General features: G+C 40.3%; 1 protein-coding gene across 3 annotated transcripts in view; it reads left to right on the forward strand.

Moving 5' to 3' along the window:
• Positions 1–20,156, forward strand: part of LOC120798257 (neural cell adhesion molecule 2-like) — a 403,203-nt gene that overhangs the window by 320,638 nt on the left and 62,409 nt on the right. For all 3 annotated transcript variants that reach the window (XM_040142421.1, XM_040142420.1, XM_040142422.1), the window contains exons 3-5: positions 1,800–2,006; positions 6,862–7,005; positions 9,764–9,901. In XM_040142421.1, coding sequence (XP_039998355.1) covers positions 1,800–2,006; positions 6,862–7,005; positions 9,764–9,901 — 489 coding nt within the window. The remainder of the gene's footprint in view (positions 1–1,799; positions 2,007–6,861; positions 7,006–9,763; positions 9,902–20,156) is intronic.

Consider the following 20,156-nt stretch of genomic DNA (forward strand, 5'->3'; position numbering starts at 1 on the left):
GTCATTGAGCATTCTCTCTCGCCAAGAATAGGTAATAATACTAAAGCTTACGCAGACTTGAAGAGCGGTTTGACAGAAATTTCCACCAGCTATTCATCCAGTTGTAAAGACACACAGAGGGAGGCAGGGCTGCATCAGCTTTAACATATTTAGCTGTCTCTGCTGTCAACAGACTGTAAAATAGTAAGAGATGATAACGTTGCAATGCTAACAGGTATAAAATGACGCCTGTAGCGTTGTTAGACACTCATCTGTTCCCCGCAAGTACGCACATGAACTACAAGGCTCCAGTGGGAAGCCACGTGTGAAGGAAATCAGAGCGAGGAGGAGAATTGCTTGTACTGTAATATCATTTCAGCAACACTCGTGTTTGATTGCCTCATCAGATTTGTTGGCCTTGAAATGTAATGAGCAGCAGACACACATGCCAAGGATATGATGCTGATGGTTGCTGGAAACACTGTGATGATGATCAATGTTAGCAGGCTGCGGCGTGAGCTGGAGCCTGCGTCTTTTTGTAAGATGCAGATATCGAGAGGCACATCAGCTAATTTGTAATCATTTACCTTTATATACCAGCGCACTATAAAACAGATTATTATACTGATGTCATAATTTATTTACGTAACCTCACATGCTGGACGAACATGCCAGTTATCAGCAAAATGCTTCCCCACACTGGAACCAGCTCTTCACAGTTGCACCTGGAAGCTTTTGAACCATTGCAACCCTCTGCTGCCAACTGCTGAGCAACCAGAGGCTAAAAGCTGTGCTCAAAGGCATCTTGCCGATAGATACTGAGGGATAAGAGAGCATTCAAACCGGCTCCTCTCTCTCCCTTAAACATGTGTGTCACAACCTTGTATTTCCCCTATTTTCTCTCTTTCTCCTCCTGCTTCTTTTGTTTCCTTAATTAAATCGGGACACCCGTCTCTAAGGGGACTGGACAAGCTGCTTACCATCTCCTCTCTTTTTCAAGGCTTAGGTTGATTGATGGGCTAAATGATTGCCGTCCAACCAGACAATTTTATTTGCAGAATTTAAAGGCAAAGGGCACACGCTGCTTGCAGATGGCCCTATCATCTCATACAGTAGCCAGTAATCAGCGTTCAAGTTAATATGCGATCAGGCCTACCATTTTTTTCTGTGTCTGGTGTCTGTGTTTGTATTTGTGCATAATCTTGGAAATTAGAGTGGAATTTACAGCCTACATATGTCCCTGTTCCTTTACAGACTTATTAGCTATGTAAATCCAAGATTATGACATAATCATATAATTTCAGACCGTCTGTTCTCCTGACAAGTTCCAGCGACAATGTTGGATGGTCCTCAGCTGTTCAATGGACCAAAGCGAACACACCAAGAAATACCCCCAGCTCAGCTTACTTCAGAATCTGGTGATTGGAGGTGATTGGAGGTGATTGGCTATATAAATGGCTGCCTATAAATCACTCAGTGTGGAGCAACCTGTTGGCCTACTCAGTCTTTCCCTCCTTTTTTTAGGTGATCTTTTTAATGAGGGTGGAAATTTCATCCCAAAAAAATCACTGAACAACTCATTGAGTACAAGCTTGCTTTCCAGGGAGTCGTGGGAAAGGGACTGAAGCATTTAGCCTATGCAGGAGACCTACACGAGTACAAAACTAACCAGCTGTTAAGTGGATTAATATGCTGCAGGATGATCATCTTTCAGGCAGGCAGACATGATCCTGACTTGCCTGGTAAAAGGGAGTAAAATTTACTCATCATTTTCAGTTTATTTCATCTCTCTCTCTGTCTCTCACTGACCTCATTCCTAGCTATCGGCGAGCCGGTGAGGCTGGAATGGTACAACCCCCAGGGCGAGCGCATTGTGCCCTCCAAGCGGATGGCGCTCCACACGGAGACGTCACGATCCAGGCTCATCATTTACAACGCCATCATCGAGGACGCGGGTATCTACCGCTGCCAGGCCACAGACGCCAATGGTCACACCGAGGAGGCCTCTGTTGTGCTGGAGATCTACCGTAAGCTTGACAGATAACGTGCACAACCATACACTTTTACACATTTACCTGCAAATGCTCTCTGTGTGCCTCCCGAGGAGATTTAAGCATGAAGGCATGAAAAGAATAAACCTCTCTCATTAGTGTTTGATCACAGGGGTAGCCAGCTGATTCATATTCTGACCCTCACTACAGCCACAAGCTGTTAGAAATGTTAGCTCTATCTGTGTGCATATGCATTTTAGGTCCATGTGTACCTTTGACTTTGTCTGTGAGCCTGCGTGAGAGTGTGTGTTACACTCATTCTTTTGATTAAAGTATAATGAAAGCTAGTAACACCATGGGACTTGGATCCTGCCAGGCATAAGGAGGGATGTGGCACTGAGACTAACCTGCCTCGTTAAACAATCACTATTTCCCGGGAAAAACCAAATGTTACGAGGCAGAGGTGGCTCAGTGGTCACAGAGACTGTCCCATTGCAGGTTCTGTCTTCACAGCAAGCAGTGAATTATCCGCTGTTTGCTGCATTAAAGTGTCCTTGAGCAAGACATCCACTTTAACTCCCACCAACTCATTCCTGTGATTTGCTGTGGACAAGAATTTGAAAATCGATGTAGGATCAGAATTGTAGCTACTATTAGGAACAATGAGGCCATATCTGTGTATTTTCTCTAGGAGTTTGGGGAGTTCAGCAACCTGGAGAGAGTTCAATTCTACTATAAAAAGAAAATAAAAAACTTGGTACAAATGTATTTTATTGGCAGATTTTAATATACATATAGACTTTTGATCGACAATTTTTCTTAAACCTCTATGTCAGGATGTAAAAATTACATAACATACAATTGAAAAGTTGGTTGACATTAAGTATTTTAGATACTTAATGTTCGGGGTCTTGTCATAACTTTCTGAGAGGCTCTCAAAAGACTTGGATACAAGACCTTTGTGTAGACTAATTACTGACTGATTTTCGCTGCGGCGATTTTTACTGCGGTCGCGTGGTCGAACTCAAACTGAAACTGGTCAGCACTTGCCCGCTTCGACAGATGGAGGTGGCCGAAGTCGAGTTATTAAATCCCAAAATGCCAGTTGGAAACTGGTCATGACATAAGCTTTGGGAAAAAATTACATTAAAGTACATTTTTCCCCTGCTATTGGAATTGTCTTTACAGGGATAAATATTGATAAGTCACTGAGCTAAATTAAACAGATTGAGACGATTTGGATGTTAAAGTTCTGTATTGTAAGTAAATCAGCCGGCATGGGGCTAATGTATGATTATAAATCGACAAACTCGCAGTCCATAATTTGAATCCATCCATCCAATCCATGACTGGAATCAAATGCAAAATGTCTAGCTGGACAAAATTTTGTTGAAGAGTTTAGGACTATAACCTTTATTTCAATGGTGTTTGACGACTACAGTACGTGACAGGTTCTACAGGATCTCTGGGACATATTTTTTAGCAAAAACTGGTCAAAAGCCTTTAAAATTTTCTACAGAAATTATAAGATTGTTGCACGTATTTAAAAGCAAGATGCCACCCCTGTAATAATGGCTTGTTTACTTTCACATACAACTCATATTAGTCAGGCTAGAGCCCTGTTTCGGTATAAAAGGCACCTTTCCTAATACTTACAACACCTTCTGCTCACAGGAAGCACAGTGACAGGAAATGGATTAACATTATAATGCATGCAAAACGGCACACACAAAAAAAGATTACATAAGAACCAAGTCAATTCTAGGATGTGAGTAACCCAAATACCCAGATACACCGGGAATCTTCTGGAAAAAACGTCTCAGCGCAGAGATTTGATTCCAGGAGACGCTCACAATTATATGCCAACACACTCTGGAAATCATCAACTGCTGTGTGGTTGCCTTTTTCATCCTCTTCCAGCAAATCATTAGGGGAGACATCACAGCCTCAATCACACCTGCCACCACTCAGCCCTTGCCTCATTCACCGCATAACCAGCTCCCTAAAACCATTGTTTCTATGGCAACCGAGCATCACTCACTTTGGCCCTCGGTGTAGATTGCATGAGCAGCATGCGGATGAAAACCTGCCTAAAGCTCCAGCCAGCCATTCTGCCAGCGCACAGCCGGAGCAGGCGAGGACTCCTCAGGCAGTGTACGGGCCTGTGTGGTACAGCCTGTTGTACATGAAATTCTTGACCTGTGGGAGAGAAAGTGTTGACATCTTCTCAGTAGTTGCTGACATCTCTATGATAGCCTGGTATAATCATGCTACATGTGGCGGATCAGTTCTGAATCCAAAACAGGTGGATTGGACTTTGGTTAACTTTACACAAACACACAAAACCCGCTGTGATGGTGCTTTTTTTAGAGCCATGCTAGAAGCATGCTAGCAGCATGGCTCTAGCAATGGCAATGTTAGTCAGTCCAAGACTATGCTCCTGACTAACATATTTCAACAACTTTTGGATGAAATGCCTTGAAATTCTGTGCAGACATTCATGGTCCCCAGAGGCTAAATCCTACCCACTTTAATGATCCCCTTACTTTTCCTTTCCTGCCACCATGAGTTTGTCATTTATTGCATTTAGTGAATTATCTTGACAACTACTGGATGGACTGCCATGAAACTTTGTACAGGCATTAATGGTGCCAAGAGGATGAATCTTATAATGACTTTGGTGAGCCCTAACACCAACAGCTGGTCAGAGTCTTTAGTTATCCAGCGAAATATCTCAAAATCTACTTGGTGAATTGGCAATTCTGAAAATTTTGTACAAACATTCATATTCCTCAGAGGATGAACTCTCTCCCTATAGTGCCACCATGAGGTTCATATTTGTGGGTTTGAGTAAACATGGTTGTAGACTCAGTCTTGTTCTAAGATAAAACCTTTGGTTTATTTAGTTTAAATCTAAATACTTTACCTGAATGAAAACTTTAGTTTACTGATGGCAAAAACCAAAAATTGCTTTAAATTAGCTGCTGTAGTTTGGCATCTGAGCAGCCATAAAAGGTGACAGGAAATTCCTAGTAAAGTAAGCCAGTACAAAGTCTGAGCCAACTCCTTTCATTTCTTCTCAGTTTATTAATGGTCAAAGCAATAATGCTGAATATGCCAGTTTTCCAAAACCAGCATAGTTGGACAGTAAAGACAGGAACAAATCTGCATCCCGGTTGAGAGGTCCAGAGAAATTGGCTTGTCAACAAATCAGACAGTTATATTTGCAGTGATGTGTAGGCAAACGGTGGAAGAGAGGAGTACTGAATGTGTTCTCAATTCGCCAGTGACAAGTGTGCAATAGAGTGTTTCTCTGGAGAGGTTGTTTCCCTTACTGATTCTTTTGTAGAGCAGTGTGACTACAATAGAGACAGGAAATGGATACAAACAGGAGGAACAAGTGACACCAGAAGTGTTCAAACCTGAGAGAGAAGAAATTTTGGAAATAAAAAGAACAGCACAAGGGGGGAATTAATAAGAAACCAACAGATTGAATGACAAAACATGCAAAGGCATCTTGAAGTTAATGAAGACACTGGGATGCCAGACACGTTCAAAGGCAGAGGGTGCAGTCGGGGAGAGAAAGCTCATTTTAGGGAGCAGCCGGGCATAAATCACACAGTAAAATGCTAATGCTGAAGCCTCGCTAACGGAAGGGACTGATAGGGGAGCAGTCGTTGATTTATTCGCACCTTCACAATACAGTACGCAGATGATAGCAGGTGGTTGCAGCGCTAGCAGTGCCAGACCCGGCGCACTTAAAAAAGCCGGCTGTCCGAATGAGAGTAGGGTTCGAAGAAGGATCACGTGCTGTGTGTGAAGAAGTGCTGGTCCAAGAACAGTGTCCTCATAAAAGCAATTTGTCAGAACACCAACACGGTTTCAAACCAGGAGAGAGTGGAATCTGTTATTGAAGCGCTCTTGAAACCAAGATAGACTAAATCAAAGGCTGCCTGTGTTCTTGTCTAATTCTGCAAAAAGAGAGGCTGCAGAATATCTCTGCTCACTGATTTTTTTTTTTTTTTTTTTTGTCATGAGTATGATTGGCAGCAAGTAAAATGTCCATCCTTCTGTTTCCTGTGTTTTTTCATCAGATTTGCCTTATCTGTGTCCCAGAAAACAGTCAAAGCGGGATTTAGCTTTTGTTTTATTTGATTTTGTGAGTGAATGCTACCCATCCATTTCCAGTGCATACATTGTTTTTTCTGTTTCCAAATACTTTAAGTCTGATCTGCTGAGCATTACGTCACATGATGTCACATGACGTTAGCACATAGCTCTGCAGTGCTAGCATGGTTGTGGACTCTTAGCCTTGTTATAATGACTTGATCACCCAAGCTACACACAATAACAAACAGTAAATATGGACCATGTATGAACTGCAATTACTATTCTAAAAAAAATTTAACCCAATTATGCACCACAAAGAACTATACCTTTATTTCAGCTGTAGTACTACTAAACAGGTCCATTCTGAACCAAATATTTATTTAAGACAGGTGAAAAATTTGGATTTTTTTTTTTTTTTTCTCTTTTACTTTCGCCTGCTTGCTGGCTTTTCAGGGCAGCAACACATGCTGCCAGATGACCATCCGAACACTTTTACCCCTGTAATCAGCAAAACAAGCAACTTCCTTAAACACTTAACTTAAGGGATGTAAGCAAGACACAAAATCAGAAGGAAATACATTTTAAGACATTTTAAGAACTTTTCCAAATCCATAACCCTAAATTCTGTCTCACAACTCTCATGGTTAACAGGACAGTAAGAGCACAGCAGATTTTTCTTATTTTCCTTTTGATGTTCAGACCTGCAATAAATTGTCCACTCTGAATACTCAGAGAAAAAAAAAGGATGAATATTCAGTCTCCATCTTGTTTGATCTCACAGAGAGGCTGACGTTTCAGGATGTTCAGTCACCGCAGGAGTTTCGCCATGGTGAGACAGCGGAGGTGGTGTGTGATGTCATTAGTTCACCGGTGCCTGTGGTGGTGTGGTACTACCAGGATAAGGAAATCACCGAGGAGCACCACAGTAAGTTTTCATGACCTTCTCTCACAATTAAATTATTTTCTTTGCCATGACTACTATTGTTATTATTTTCTTTGCTTTTTGCATTTTTTGGGAGGAGAATGGGGGAGAGATACATTGGAGGATCGTTTGAATAGTTATACAAATACCAGTAATCACCAAAAAAAGGTGAGTTACTTAATACATGTTCAAAAGGTCATGTAACCTTGAAGGGTATAGGTGGCACAAAAATGGATGCACTGATGGAGTTACAAGGATAGAAAATAAGTCTAAAATTTGATTTGAATAATACAATTTGTGAAAATGTGATGCTGTTTAAATCTCTATTACTGTTCTAATTACTTTTTTTTTTAAATTCCTTTTATGAATGAACTTCAATTATTTAATAAGTAGGGCAAGTATTAAAAAAAGATACCCTGTAGAGTGTTTGGAGCCATGTTTTTAAGAGTTTGTTTTCTCATGCAGAAGGATGCACTTGCACTTCCATGATACACTGTCGTGCCGATGGTTTCATGCTATTCCTTTGATTGACAGTTGATAGCAGTGATGTGCCAAGAAATCTAGTAATGCGCTAAATCAGCGTAAACCATGTTAAATTCCTCCAAAGAGCATCTCTGCAGATTTTCAGGAGTGCAGTGAATTCATCATATTGACACAATGTGTTTTACTGCGAGCAAAACTTTGTTTTATTGAAAAAAAAAAAAATCCACACTTTAAAACTTGAAAACAGAAGGTCTGAATGGGAGAAATAGTTAAGAAAAGGGGTAGACAGATGGAGTTTTGCAGGGAACGCATTTTTTATTCCAAGAAAACTCTAGTATTTCTCTGTAATGATAAATATTAATGAGTGAAAAAACAGCAATCTCAATGTCAAAGTATTTGGGGAAAAATTGGCCATAGGTGATATTTTTTTTTACTTTTTTTTGGATTTTGCTTTCTGTTTGGATAGGCTTGGGTGGAGTACGGTGATTTCACATGCTTCCACGCACCAATATGGATTTAGCAACATCTGAACCCAAGGGCACGTTCAGCCCCGACAGAACGTAGTAAAACATTTATTTAAACTGAACTGTTTTGTTTCCGCAAGTGTTGCATCTATGGCAGTCTTTTATATACAGCTGGGTTTATATACACATCGCTGCTGATTGGGTAATACCTCTGACACACCCACCAAACAAGAGAAAACATACCTCAAAGCCCGTTGCACACCATTGCACACCGTTTCCCGTGAACATGTCATTCAGCCTGAAAACCGCAGCAGAACGTGACCCAAATCTGACAAGAGTTGTTGGCTCATGTTGCTAGGCCCCTGTCAAAAAGATCTGATCAAACCACCCCCTCACAGTCCTGATGAAGCAGATTAGCTGAGTTTTTGAGTGTTTAAATCTTTTTATTATTATTAATTAAGGTTGTTTATTTTGGCATGAATATTTAATCTTATCGAGAAAAACTTAAGACTGGAAACCAAGTTTTAAAGATTGACTTTTGTGATTTAATTATTATTGTAAGTATTAAGTATTGGGTAAAGTTGCTTTATTTTCTTGCTTAGCATTATCTAACTATGTAACTGATCTTGATTGTGATTGTAGTAAAACTTTCAAGTAAGCAGCATTTTCAAAAGAATTATATTTAGAATGCAAACCTGCCAAATACACTTCATTATTGAGAGGGAAAATTCTCATGAGTCCCAATGTGCCCGATTCTCTCTCTCATTGAATAGATGCACTAATGTGCCAACAATACTGTTTTCTAGGAAATGCTATTTCCTTTTTTTGTGTGGATTCACAATAAGACAAGGGTATCAAATTCTATGAATAGAAACCCCACCAGCCCCGGAGGAGGCGTATAACTTGGATGGAAACCATGTTAACAAGCGACTGAGAGGATGGATTATGGAGCAGTTGAATGGTGACATTTGGAGATACTGCTTCACACGAGATGAAGTGCAAACCGGCACCCTGCATCTTTTGAAAATAGCTTCAGATTTGGTGTATTTGCTGTATGTGCTACTGCTAGCTCAACCTGTACAATGACATTGTCAATCATCTTCTGTCATGTTTGGTCTAAAGTGTTCCTCTGTAATCCAACCCTTTTTCTCAGTGGCTTTAATAGTATTAAATATCAGGAGGGCAGCCTCCTTAATGGGCTCTTTGATAGAAGGCAGGTGCAATAGTAAGAACAAGCTAGGACTAGGATTCATTATTTCCTCTTCTTCTACTCCTCCTCCCTGATTTACAACTCTCTACACCACTTCCCCATCCTCCTTCCAGACAAAATGCATTCCCAAACACTGATTAAAAAGCGTGACCCCTTGAATCTGTCACATTTTCTTTAATTGAAATTCAAATCTTCAGTTGAACGGTGATGGCAAAACATGGACCGGACGTTTTTTTATTTTCTTTAACCATTTCACTCTAATTACTATCCACGGATATAAATATCTTCGCATGAGAGAAACGAGATAGAGGCCTCATCTCTCCTGGCCAATCTCACAGTGACCACAATGGGAGAGAGCGGAGACTATTGGAACTGTAATTGCGTGAGTGTTTATCTTTGTGGACTTTATCAGGTAAATGTGCTGAAGTGAAGATTGACAGTCTAACTTCTGAAGGGTGGAGATTGCAAATTTCCTCCTGTTGTTTTCCTAACTTTCTTATCTTGCTTCTCTCTCTATCATAAACCGTTATTCTTCTCTTCCCGCTCTCCCTTTCTGTGTTTTTCTGACTTTCTGTCTGTCCTCCTCTTCGCCCGTGCTGTGAAGGCAAGTTCCAGGTGCTGGCAAACAACAACCTACAGATCCATCAGGTGACCAAGGCTGATGAGGGCGTGTACCGTTGTGAGGCTAGCGTAGAGGCTCGTGGGGAGATCGATTTTGTGGACATTGCTGTGGTGGTCAACGGTGAGTACAATTTGAGTCGTTACTTGAAAATGTGTGATGAAGTTGACAATGATAATGGTTTAGATTAAAGCAGGGTCAGGGGCCAAAATATCCAAATTTTTAGTTCACAGTGCAGGTCAGGCTTAAGAAATACTGTATCATCTCAGACCCTGCACTCCTATTTTGTAACACAGGCTTTCTGTAATTAATTTGTAGTCTCCAAGACCTTCATAAGCCCTAAATAACCCTGAAAAATGCAGAGTTACAGACAACAGTGTTTGAGGTAATTGCAAATATTTTATACTCTGACCTTAAGGGAAAATTGACCGCAAGGGCATCCAAAATCCTACAAGTTAATGTTTTTCTACAAGCATAGTTTTCCTACTAAGTTAGAGTCTCAACAGCCACTCTACCTTAATGCAGTTTTTTGTTTCATAAAGAGGACAAAACATCTTAAAATTGGGGTATGTTTCATGAAATGTTTGCCTGACCTACAGTACAGGCATGACCTGGCCTGTACAGTGTGGCTCACTGCAGCTCTACCCTTTTTTCTAACTTGGAGTCTATGGCTACATAAATTGACAAAGCGAATGTTAAACCCGAGTTTAAATTTCAAAAACAAAATGTACCGGCTTATTTCCTAATGTGGTTTCCAAGTCACTATCAGCATACACCGTACTGAATACAAACCAAAACCCAGCTGAAAACGAAAGGTCTTCACTACAGCGCTTTAATGGAAGCTATACACAAATCACATAAATTGACAGCGTCCATTTAGATTCCAAGCAGAGACATGCTCTTCTTCACAAAGTGTCAACAGATGAGCATGCATTAGGGATTGAGTTTTATCTGCATGCTCAAGTTTTGTTGTTGTTGTTGTTGTTGTTTTCAAAACTGAACACCACTCATTCTTTTTATTCTACAATGCATTCAAGTCTGCAGGTGCCCAAGGTTAAAATACAATAAACCAGCACGGATGGCTCATCTGAATAGAACCCGGAGCAGCTTTGCATGCCTTCGCTGATTGCAAAAGAAAATAGAAATAAATCAAGATCACATTCTTCCGCTTTGATGAAATAGCAATAATCTATTAACTTGAAGGGAACCTGTATTTTCTTTGAACAACTAATTTCTGTTATTACTAAACACGGGGACACATACAGTATAATAGCTGTCAGTTTGATGATGATCACTTGAGTGTTGTTGAGCCTCTTACTAGACTTTTACAACGTGATGCTAACCCATTCCAGAGCTTGTTTACAAGTAGTTTGATCATCTGCACTGTCAAGTGGAGTGATTCTGGAGCACTTACTGATGTGCAGGAACTGAGCTGGAAAGTCAGGTTGAATGCGCGGACCTTCAGTTGTAGTATCAGAACAGAGTTGTCAGCTTCGACAAATTCAGCTCCACTGACTCAGATGAATTAATCATTGGCACACTTATAGCAGCTCTGCTCTTTTTGCTGTCATTGGCGTAATTTTTTTTTCCCAATTCTCTATATTCTTTAGTGTGATTGGAAATTTCAATTAGCGATGGCTCTGGGCTCTATGGCCCGAAAATCAAAGGGTGTCATTTTAATTTCCTCATTTATCCTCATTTACAGTGAGTCACCTGAGACTGCTGAAGTGATTGAAATGTGATTTCACTAAGGCCACGAGTGTCTTGCAACGGTTGAACAGCTGCAATATTGTCTCTGCCTATGTAATTCTCTCTCACCTAATGTAATAGCAGAGTGGCCCTCTGCCCAAAAACTATGAATTGCATTCAATTTAGCACACCACTTAACTCACTTCTGAGGAAGATCCAATAAGCCTGCTCAATGAGGCACAACCTATTATTGCAGCGACACGACACTCACCATGCGGTGCTCGGACGGGACAGTCTGTGCCGCGCTTTGCAGGGCGTCCCGAGTGGAGCACAGTTTTTGAGGGAGCCACACCCAGAAGGAGACACTTTAAAGTGAACTTCACTTTGCCTCAAGGAGACTCATTCTGTTCATCCCTAAAGACGCTCACACTGAGTTGTTTTTAACACTGTCCTTTCTATTTTGAAACATATTTTTAACTCACCTAAGTTTACTTAAAGCTGCTGTAATCAATATGTAAGTAAGCAAATAAACATAATGAAGCATTAAGCACCTAACGAGCCAAATAATTCCTTAAGGAGTTGGTGGAAGCCAATACAGAGCTAAAACAAAAGGGAATATATGACTTGCATCGGACAGGTCGCTTGAAACACAACTCCAAATGAATGCTAATGTTGCTCTTTAAATGTGTTTCCATCCACTTGATTTAACACGTTTGCTTGCTTTTGCACATTTTTGATTTGCACATTTAAAAAATATGAGGGAAAATGTTGCAAAAAAGAAATATTCAAAATGAAGTCAAATATCACAAAAAGGTTTTGTGCCTGGCTGAGGTAGAAAAGTTGATGTATCAGTAAAAGCAAGATTCGACAATAGTAATGGAAACAGACTTAGTAAATAAATCATGGCGTACATGAAGTATTTGACTTAAATGTCCAGTGAAGTTACCTCTCCACAAAGGAGACGAAACATAGCGGCAGACAAAAACATTGCATCTGTCTGGACTGTCACATTGCTCAAATAAAAACATAAGACAAACATAAATGCCATATTTCCATCAGTTTTGCTACAAGGTTTCCCAGTGTTTAACTGGGAGTCTCGTTGCGCCCTTTTTTCCTAATATTTGCAAAAGGTTCGTGGATGTAAATGCAAAGTAATTTGCATTTTCTTTTGCAGATATTCTGGAAATTCAGTTAAACTATGCACCAAATTTGGATGGAAATTTTACTTTTGTCTAGTGAAAGTGTTTTTTCTTTGCAGTACTTTAATCACTTTTCTTACAACCAGATTTGGAAGTTGTTGTCCTGCATTATCAAAGAGGCATTTATTTCTGAGGTCAAGCCTGTGTCCTAAAAGAGGTCACAGAGACCTGGTCTGAAGGTGACCGAGCTGGAAAGGACACTTTCTTAGATGCTACCTACTGTCATGGGTTACTGTCATCTGCTTCTGTCAGTAGAAAGCAAAAATATGTTAAGTCATCCGCTCAGCTCCTTGTGATAATGTTAAGAGACTGCCACAGCTGCCTCTCTTGTTCTCTGCACATTTAAGTCAATGTGTGAAGTGAAAGATTTACAAGAACAAGGTTGTGGATGTGCCGAGTGCAAAGTGGCCCTAGAGTTTGTTTTCTTAACAGATCAGATCACAAACTGATAAATCTCAGATCCAGGTATTTGCTTGTTGTACAGCAGCAGCCCCTTTGGTCTCCAGAGTCTCCCCAGGGAGCTGTTTTCAGTGCAGTGATGCCTGTGATGTTCAGGAAGGCCACGTATGCCCTAGCCTATAGTCTTAGTCATGTGCATAAGGAACCCAGTGAGAATCTGGTGAACATTTATTCCTACCCTCAAGCTAGAGGTGAAAATCTCCTTTTACTCTGAAGAGCTACTGTTCTGGGCCTGGAAACAAGGGAGAATTTTTATTCGTGTTTGCTCTCTACACCACCAATTTCTATTTAAGGGGTATGTCACTTCCAGAATTCACTCTGGTTTGCAACTGCAATGGCAAGGTGGAGCGAGAACAGCCATTTTAGCAGATTTACAAAGGAAAAGGAAGCCACAGGGACTATCGGTGAATATACTTTATCGACAACAACTTGAACTGGTCAACCAACACAGAGGACCTGAACCCAAGCAGATAGAGATAGTGTAGATTGCTAGGAGGCTCAGGTAGGTCAATGAGTGCAACAGACTGTCCGCTACATGTTTTATCAATCAGTTGGAATGTTTTCTGTTGGGGTGCCCTTGGGATATGCCAGTGAGGTGAGATAAACTGATGTAAAAAAAAACAGAGTATCTGTCTTCCTCTGGCTGAAGACCCCTGGAAAAAGAATGAAGGATGAGGACTAAACTAATGCAGCCACAGAGCATTTTCAGGTCTACCTCATCTCCTGAGGGCTAACATGGAGCACTCTTTTGTGCCAAAATCTGACCGGACATTGATTCTTGTCCATACAGCAGCAGTGCCAGCCAACAGGGAGTGAGCTGAATCTGGACACTTTTCTACACAAATCAGCTTGGACTGCTTTTTAAGGTCCCATGCTAGCTCTTTTTTCTTTGCTGTTTCTCACAGTTTTCTGTTGCAATAGCAAAATTTCAAGTTCCACCTTATTTCAGGACAGTGGTACCTTTTTGGTTTGTTACCAAAAAGCAGTGTGTGTTTGTTGCCCCTTGTCTCAGGTTTCAGACATCTATGAGTTTTGAGCTCTCCGACAAAACCTGATTTACCTCTTTAAGATTGTCTGATTGTGTCACTTAAACAATTGCTCAATCTTCACTTATATAAGTAAGGACGGTAATCTTACTAGGTCAGATCAAGTGATATTTCCCCAATAATTGAATGCCGGCACATTAACATAAAGGCTGCATCAGCAGATGGTTAAATATAGAGAGAGAAGTCCTCAAAATTAAGCAACAAAACACATTCTTTGTCTATGTATTTGTCTGTGTTCAGAACAACACATTGAGTTGTTTTCTGATCTGATGCCCCTATCTGCTGGTGGATATTATTTGTTTATGCTTTCCAAAACCGTTAAAAAACCTTATATATGTGTGTGTGTGTGTGTGTGTGTGTGTGTGTGTGTGTGTGTGTGTGTGTGTGTGTGTGTGTGTGTGTGTGTGTGTGTGTGTGTGTGTGATGGTGTGATTGTGTTTATAAAAATCTATTTTATGTTGTGAAAACTCGATTATGCTCGGTTTAGTGAAATATAATAGGTTGGATTGAAACAGTACTTTGCTAAGGCTTGGGGTGGTTTGGGTCAATATTACCACTTTGTTAACATTAGGGGCACTTCCGTCATTATGGTTACAATCATAAACACATGGTTAAGGTTATGGAAAGATCGTGGTCCTGCTAAAAAAAAATTTGACTTTCAGTTGGAAATCCGAAACAAACGTCTCTCCCATGTCAAAGTCCGATGATTTATTTTATTTTATTTAATGTCACCTGACTTCCCCCTTTGCTCCTGCCATAATTACTATGGCCACTAGAAGGCTTTTATTTTGGGGCACTTGCTTAAACGTGTAACGCTGTTGTTCCTCTTGGAAGGAAAGTTTATATTAAACACATTGCCTTATTAAGATTGTTGTCCAGCATGCAAGCAAACAGGACCTAAATAAGAGTTACGTTTACGTGACAGACACCTGAATGAAAAAAAGCCCTCACTTTAATGGATAGATGAAGCCAGCAATTTTAAGTATTCCGTGTCTGAAATGGGTTTAAGAAGCCCTCAGGTGAAGCTCACAGCCAACTTTATTTTAAGGACACAATTAGCAGAAGAGTCTCGTTCAGTGACGCTGTCAAGGAAACAGAAGATAGTCAGAAAAGTTTTCAGCTCGGTGTGAAACCTTCGTCAGAGAAGTCTCATACTTTTCAATGATTGAGTATTTTGTATTAACATTTTGAAAAACATGTCTGATTATAGCTGTGAGTATTTAATTAATTAATTCTATGTGAAGAGTTGCCTCTTGAATCATTACAGTTTTGTTCAAAGAGCGGCCAAATTTTCTTCTTCAAAATCCCCGTATTGCATGTAATTGTATTTCTGAATTGGTTACTGCACAGCCAACTACCAGCTGAGTTGACTGTAGGCTGCAATGTCTCTGTGGTGGATTTTAAAAGTCAAACTACGACGGGACTTAATCACCACCTGTGAGCTGGGCGTTCCACAGAGTTACATGTCATGGTGTGCTTTTGACACGGCATGTCAGAGGACTTGTCAGTTCTGACTACTTCAGCAACATGTTAACAGACACTGCCTTAACCAGCCATGCAGAACAGCATTTTGTCCGAAAGCAGGGCTGAAATAGCTTACCGTATACTTTTTTCTCCCCATGAAGTCATAAATATTCATGGGTCGGTTGATAAAAAACTGGTTTCTTCCCCATAAATATGCATGCGAATGAAGCTCCGCTGACCCACTGCAGCTCCCAGTCTTTAGTGTATCATCAAAGTGGGGCGCAGATGAGGCTGATGGTGTATCGAGGAAGATGGCCACCCACTGAATGGCTAATCAACCGGAGGCCAAAACAGCTCGGTGTCTAGAAGAATGCAGAACATTTCAGGAACTGATCTCACAAATTACCACAGATGAGTTATGTAAGCCTTTCTTCGACTGTATGTAAACACGATGTAGGGAAATAAACTAAAAAAAAGCTAAAACAAGGATTTAATAGCAAATGCATCAAGTGTTACTTATTCTATACAGTTATTGTAACTGTAATGGAAACCTGACATAATCAGGTGATTTACAAATGTAATTTTGCGCTGTTCATGTTGCCAGTAAGCTTTTAAAATTACAAGTGCTATTTAACAATAGGGTGAGTTTCCCCTCTCGTTGACACTTTAACACACACGCACACACCTCCACCGTTAGTTCAGTTTATCATGGGCATGTTTGTCCTTCCTGTCATGACATGCAGTAATTTTTCAACCCTGAACATTGAGGATAATCCCATTAAATGAGACATATTTCAGTTGGACAGCTGGGGGTCTTCTCCCCCTAAGGAACATTTGTATCAGATAGAGACAAAAATATCCGAGTGGCAGACATAGAAACTTTACCAACCTGGCTTGCAAGCTCTCTTAAAGGAAGAGTTCAATATTTTGGGAACTATGCTTACTCACTTTCTTGGCAAGAGTTAGATGAGAAGAGCGATACCACTCTTATACTAGTCTGGTAAGTATAAGGCTACAGCCAGCTTCTATTCAAGTTGCCAGTATTCTTTGATTGCTTTTCAGATGGTCAGATAAGTTTGGAGACCCCCTGCCGATACAACTTTATAACGTCGGGTTAGGGGGAGCTGTTACTTTTAAAAACTAAAGTTATGATAGTCTTCACATCGACTTCACGTCGTGATTGGTCAGCCGGCCACCTACCAGCACCTCTAAACCTCACATTTGTCTGATATGAACAAAAACCTGAGTGTAAAACAACGAGGTGTGGTTTTACGGCGGGTTAAGTGCTGGACTGTTTCTTGGCCCGGACCAGTTACCAGACAACCAGTGGAGACTCTAGGAAGTTATTGGTCCCAGCCAACAAAGAATCTGGCACACAACCCCCTGCAAAACAGCGAATTATCATGTTTACACCTCCGTTTTTTGTGTGCAGATTAAACAAATGAGGTATAATGTCTTAATTGTGCCTCAGAGGTGCTGGTAGATTTTCTCACCTTTGGACGGAGCCAGGCTAGCTGTTTCCCCCATTTTCAGTCTTTATACTAAGCTAGGCTAACTGGCTAGCTGGCTCCACCTCCATATTTACTGACAGACATAGGACTGGTATCAGTCTTCTTGTCTAACTCTCAGCAAGAAAACGTCTAATTTCTAAGCCTATTTCCCAAAAGGTTGAACTACTTCTTTAATGCAATGCAGTTCGGACTGATTTTTAAATAGGCTATAAGATTATAACTCATACGCTCTGTATCTAAGGCTTTCTTATCCATTTTGCTGACCCACTATCAACAGTGTTCACAGTTTGTTTCTATGGCAACCAACGGTGATGCAAAATAGAAATAACTTCCTGGTTTCGCCTGTATCCTTCTTGGACACATCCACTTAATTGTCGGTTCACTCGTCACCCACATTAGACCCACAATTTTCCCCTTTTCAGCTGTCAGTGGAAACTGCCGGCTGTGTCATTCAAGATTTCGCAGTGACATCAATCGTGACCGCCGGGTGTTCAAAAAGAGAGGAGGGAGTGTTCTCTGTTACATCACATTCCCGGTTGTATATCAAGGCTGGTTTGATTCCAGCTTGTGTGCTATTGTAGAAGGCAAAACAAATCCCTGGTAAGCACTCATGAAAAGGTCTTGTCTCAAAACACTCGCAGAATTTCTTGTAGGTGTAATAGTGTTATGACATTTACCAAAAACATTTCACGACTTCTGAATATCGGTGATCCTCACTTCATTGAAGCCCATTAGCACTTAACAGAAAACAAGTCCTCTAGCTCCTCACGGATGCATTTAAATTGGTCCAAGCGAGTATGTATTTTGAAATATGTTTGCTGTGTACGCTCGCGCTGGTGGGGACTTAAACACGTAAACATCACATTATCTCTACCAAGCCTCTGAAGTTTCAAGGATATGACTAATACATGAAGAATTCATAAAGCTTGCCAGATTCTTTTTGGACGCTTAAACCCTGTTGCTGATTTGCTCTTTTGAAGTCTTTCTGCTTGGCAGTGTGTCTCATTAACAGGGCTGTTTCAGCGAGGCTCCCTGATATGGGAGTGCATTGCATAGGAAGAGAGGGACACTGGAGAATGGAAATCTATTGGCGTGGAAATCAATGGTTATCATGTCAGGCAGATGCTTGCTCCTCTCATTTGACGAGTCAGTACTATTGGAAAGGACTCATAGTGTTTGATTATTGCTTTGGCCATTTTTATCCCTGAAAAGCTCTCTGTGCCTTGATGTGTGTCTCATTCAGGGCCTATGTTTCCTGTTGAGTGTTGATTTTACAACAAAAACAGGAGCATTCATTCATTTTTTCAGTACATGACAATAACTAAATGATGAATCGGAACCGTGAGACAGCTGATAGATCAGACACCTCGGAATTTAGATGTACAATGGAGTGTTATTCACTTACACAGAAATATACAACGTTGTTATTGTAATTGAGCTTTTAAGGAAGAGTACAGTGCACTGCAGTGTTATGCTTCATTAGGTATCTGCGACAATGCTTTTTTTTGATTAGAATTCCCTATTCATTATCCCAAGTATGTAAAATGTCTGTTTTATTCTTAATGGCTTCACAACTGTTTTTCATCCAAAACAACATTTTAATGAGACTTTACGCCACAAATCATATTTCATTGTTTTGAGAGCTATGCGGAATAAGTGTTCTCAAGGTGACTTCACTAAGAAATTCAATTCCTTAACTCTCAGTAACTCCCACACAAAAAAATGAGGCCTGTTTACAGTTTTTCGAATAGAAAACAATTCAGCTTTGTCTTCCTGCGAAGTGACCTCTGAGGCCTTTCAACCCAAAACAAATGGTGCTGAAATAGGTCATTGCAACACTGACACAGAAATTTAAGATGTCTTTAGAAATGATTTCCCTTCATTTTTATGCTCCTAGCTCTTTGTGTGGGTTGAGTTGGTGTTATGTTAATATTATGTTGATCTTCATCTTAGAGCGATTAAATAACCCAGTTGTAAATGAAACTGATATAAAAATAAATTTGCTGCCAGTATTTGTGCATAATACATTCACTGCAGTTTGCCATTTGGTTTGTTTAAATTTATGTCACCTAATTACAAGCAAACCAGGGCTTGTAAAAAAACGTTATTGTACATGCCTTCTATGTATGTATTGGAGAGATTTTTGGTAACTTGTTGTCCTGTGGCATTAGAGAGGTGGGAGATTACACTTTAGACGTCATTTACACCTTGCATTAACATGTGATCTGTATCTAGATACATTATCTGGATACATTATCATTAACATTGGTTCACAGGCCTTTGCAATTACACCTGGTATTAATAAGCATTGTCATTATGTAGATTCTGCCCATGTCAAAATCAGATGTCATTATGCAAAATTAAGTGGGTCCGGTTGCAGAGGAAGGGTTCCTCTGTAGCTTTGCACTGTTGTAGAAAAAAATCATTTTTGCATCATTGTGATGAAGTATTTTGATTTCTAAGGTATTTAATTTGCCGATTTAGCCAAAAACAGACATCCATGTTTGATTATTTTATCCACTCACAATGTCACAGTTGATTGTTCGTTCAGATAAAAATGCATTCTCTCACAATCAATATCAATATTGTGATATAAAATTACCTATACCTTGCTAGAGGATTTTCTCCATGTCACCCACCCCTCCATTATAAATAATAGTTCAGAGTGAGCAGTGGACCAAACTATTATTTTTCTGACTCTGTCTTTTGTTGAACTGTCTAACCATGCGTAGCTGCTGGCTCGTGTGTTCAGACTCAGCCTCAGGTGTACAGGTGGAGCACTTATTTGATTGTCACTGTTTTTTTTTTGTTTTTTGTTTTTTTTTTTCCTCACCCACCCAGTGTGAGCAAACTGAAGGAGTAAATGCTCCAGAGCTCCAATGATAATAAGCTGCTCCAAACATGCTTAATCATGCTGTGAGACTGGAAAAGGCCACAGCAGAGCAGTTAAAGTGTAGTGGGAGTAGAAGAACAGCGTGAGTTCGGGCTTGAGAAACGGACTGAGACGACT

This window comes from Xiphias gladius, chromosome 13 (genome assembly GCF_016859285.1).
Source record: "Xiphias gladius isolate SHS-SW01 ecotype Sanya breed wild chromosome 13, ASM1685928v1, whole genome shotgun sequence".
Taxonomy (NCBI): Eukaryota; Metazoa; Chordata; class Actinopteri; order Istiophoriformes; family Xiphiidae; genus Xiphias; species Xiphias gladius.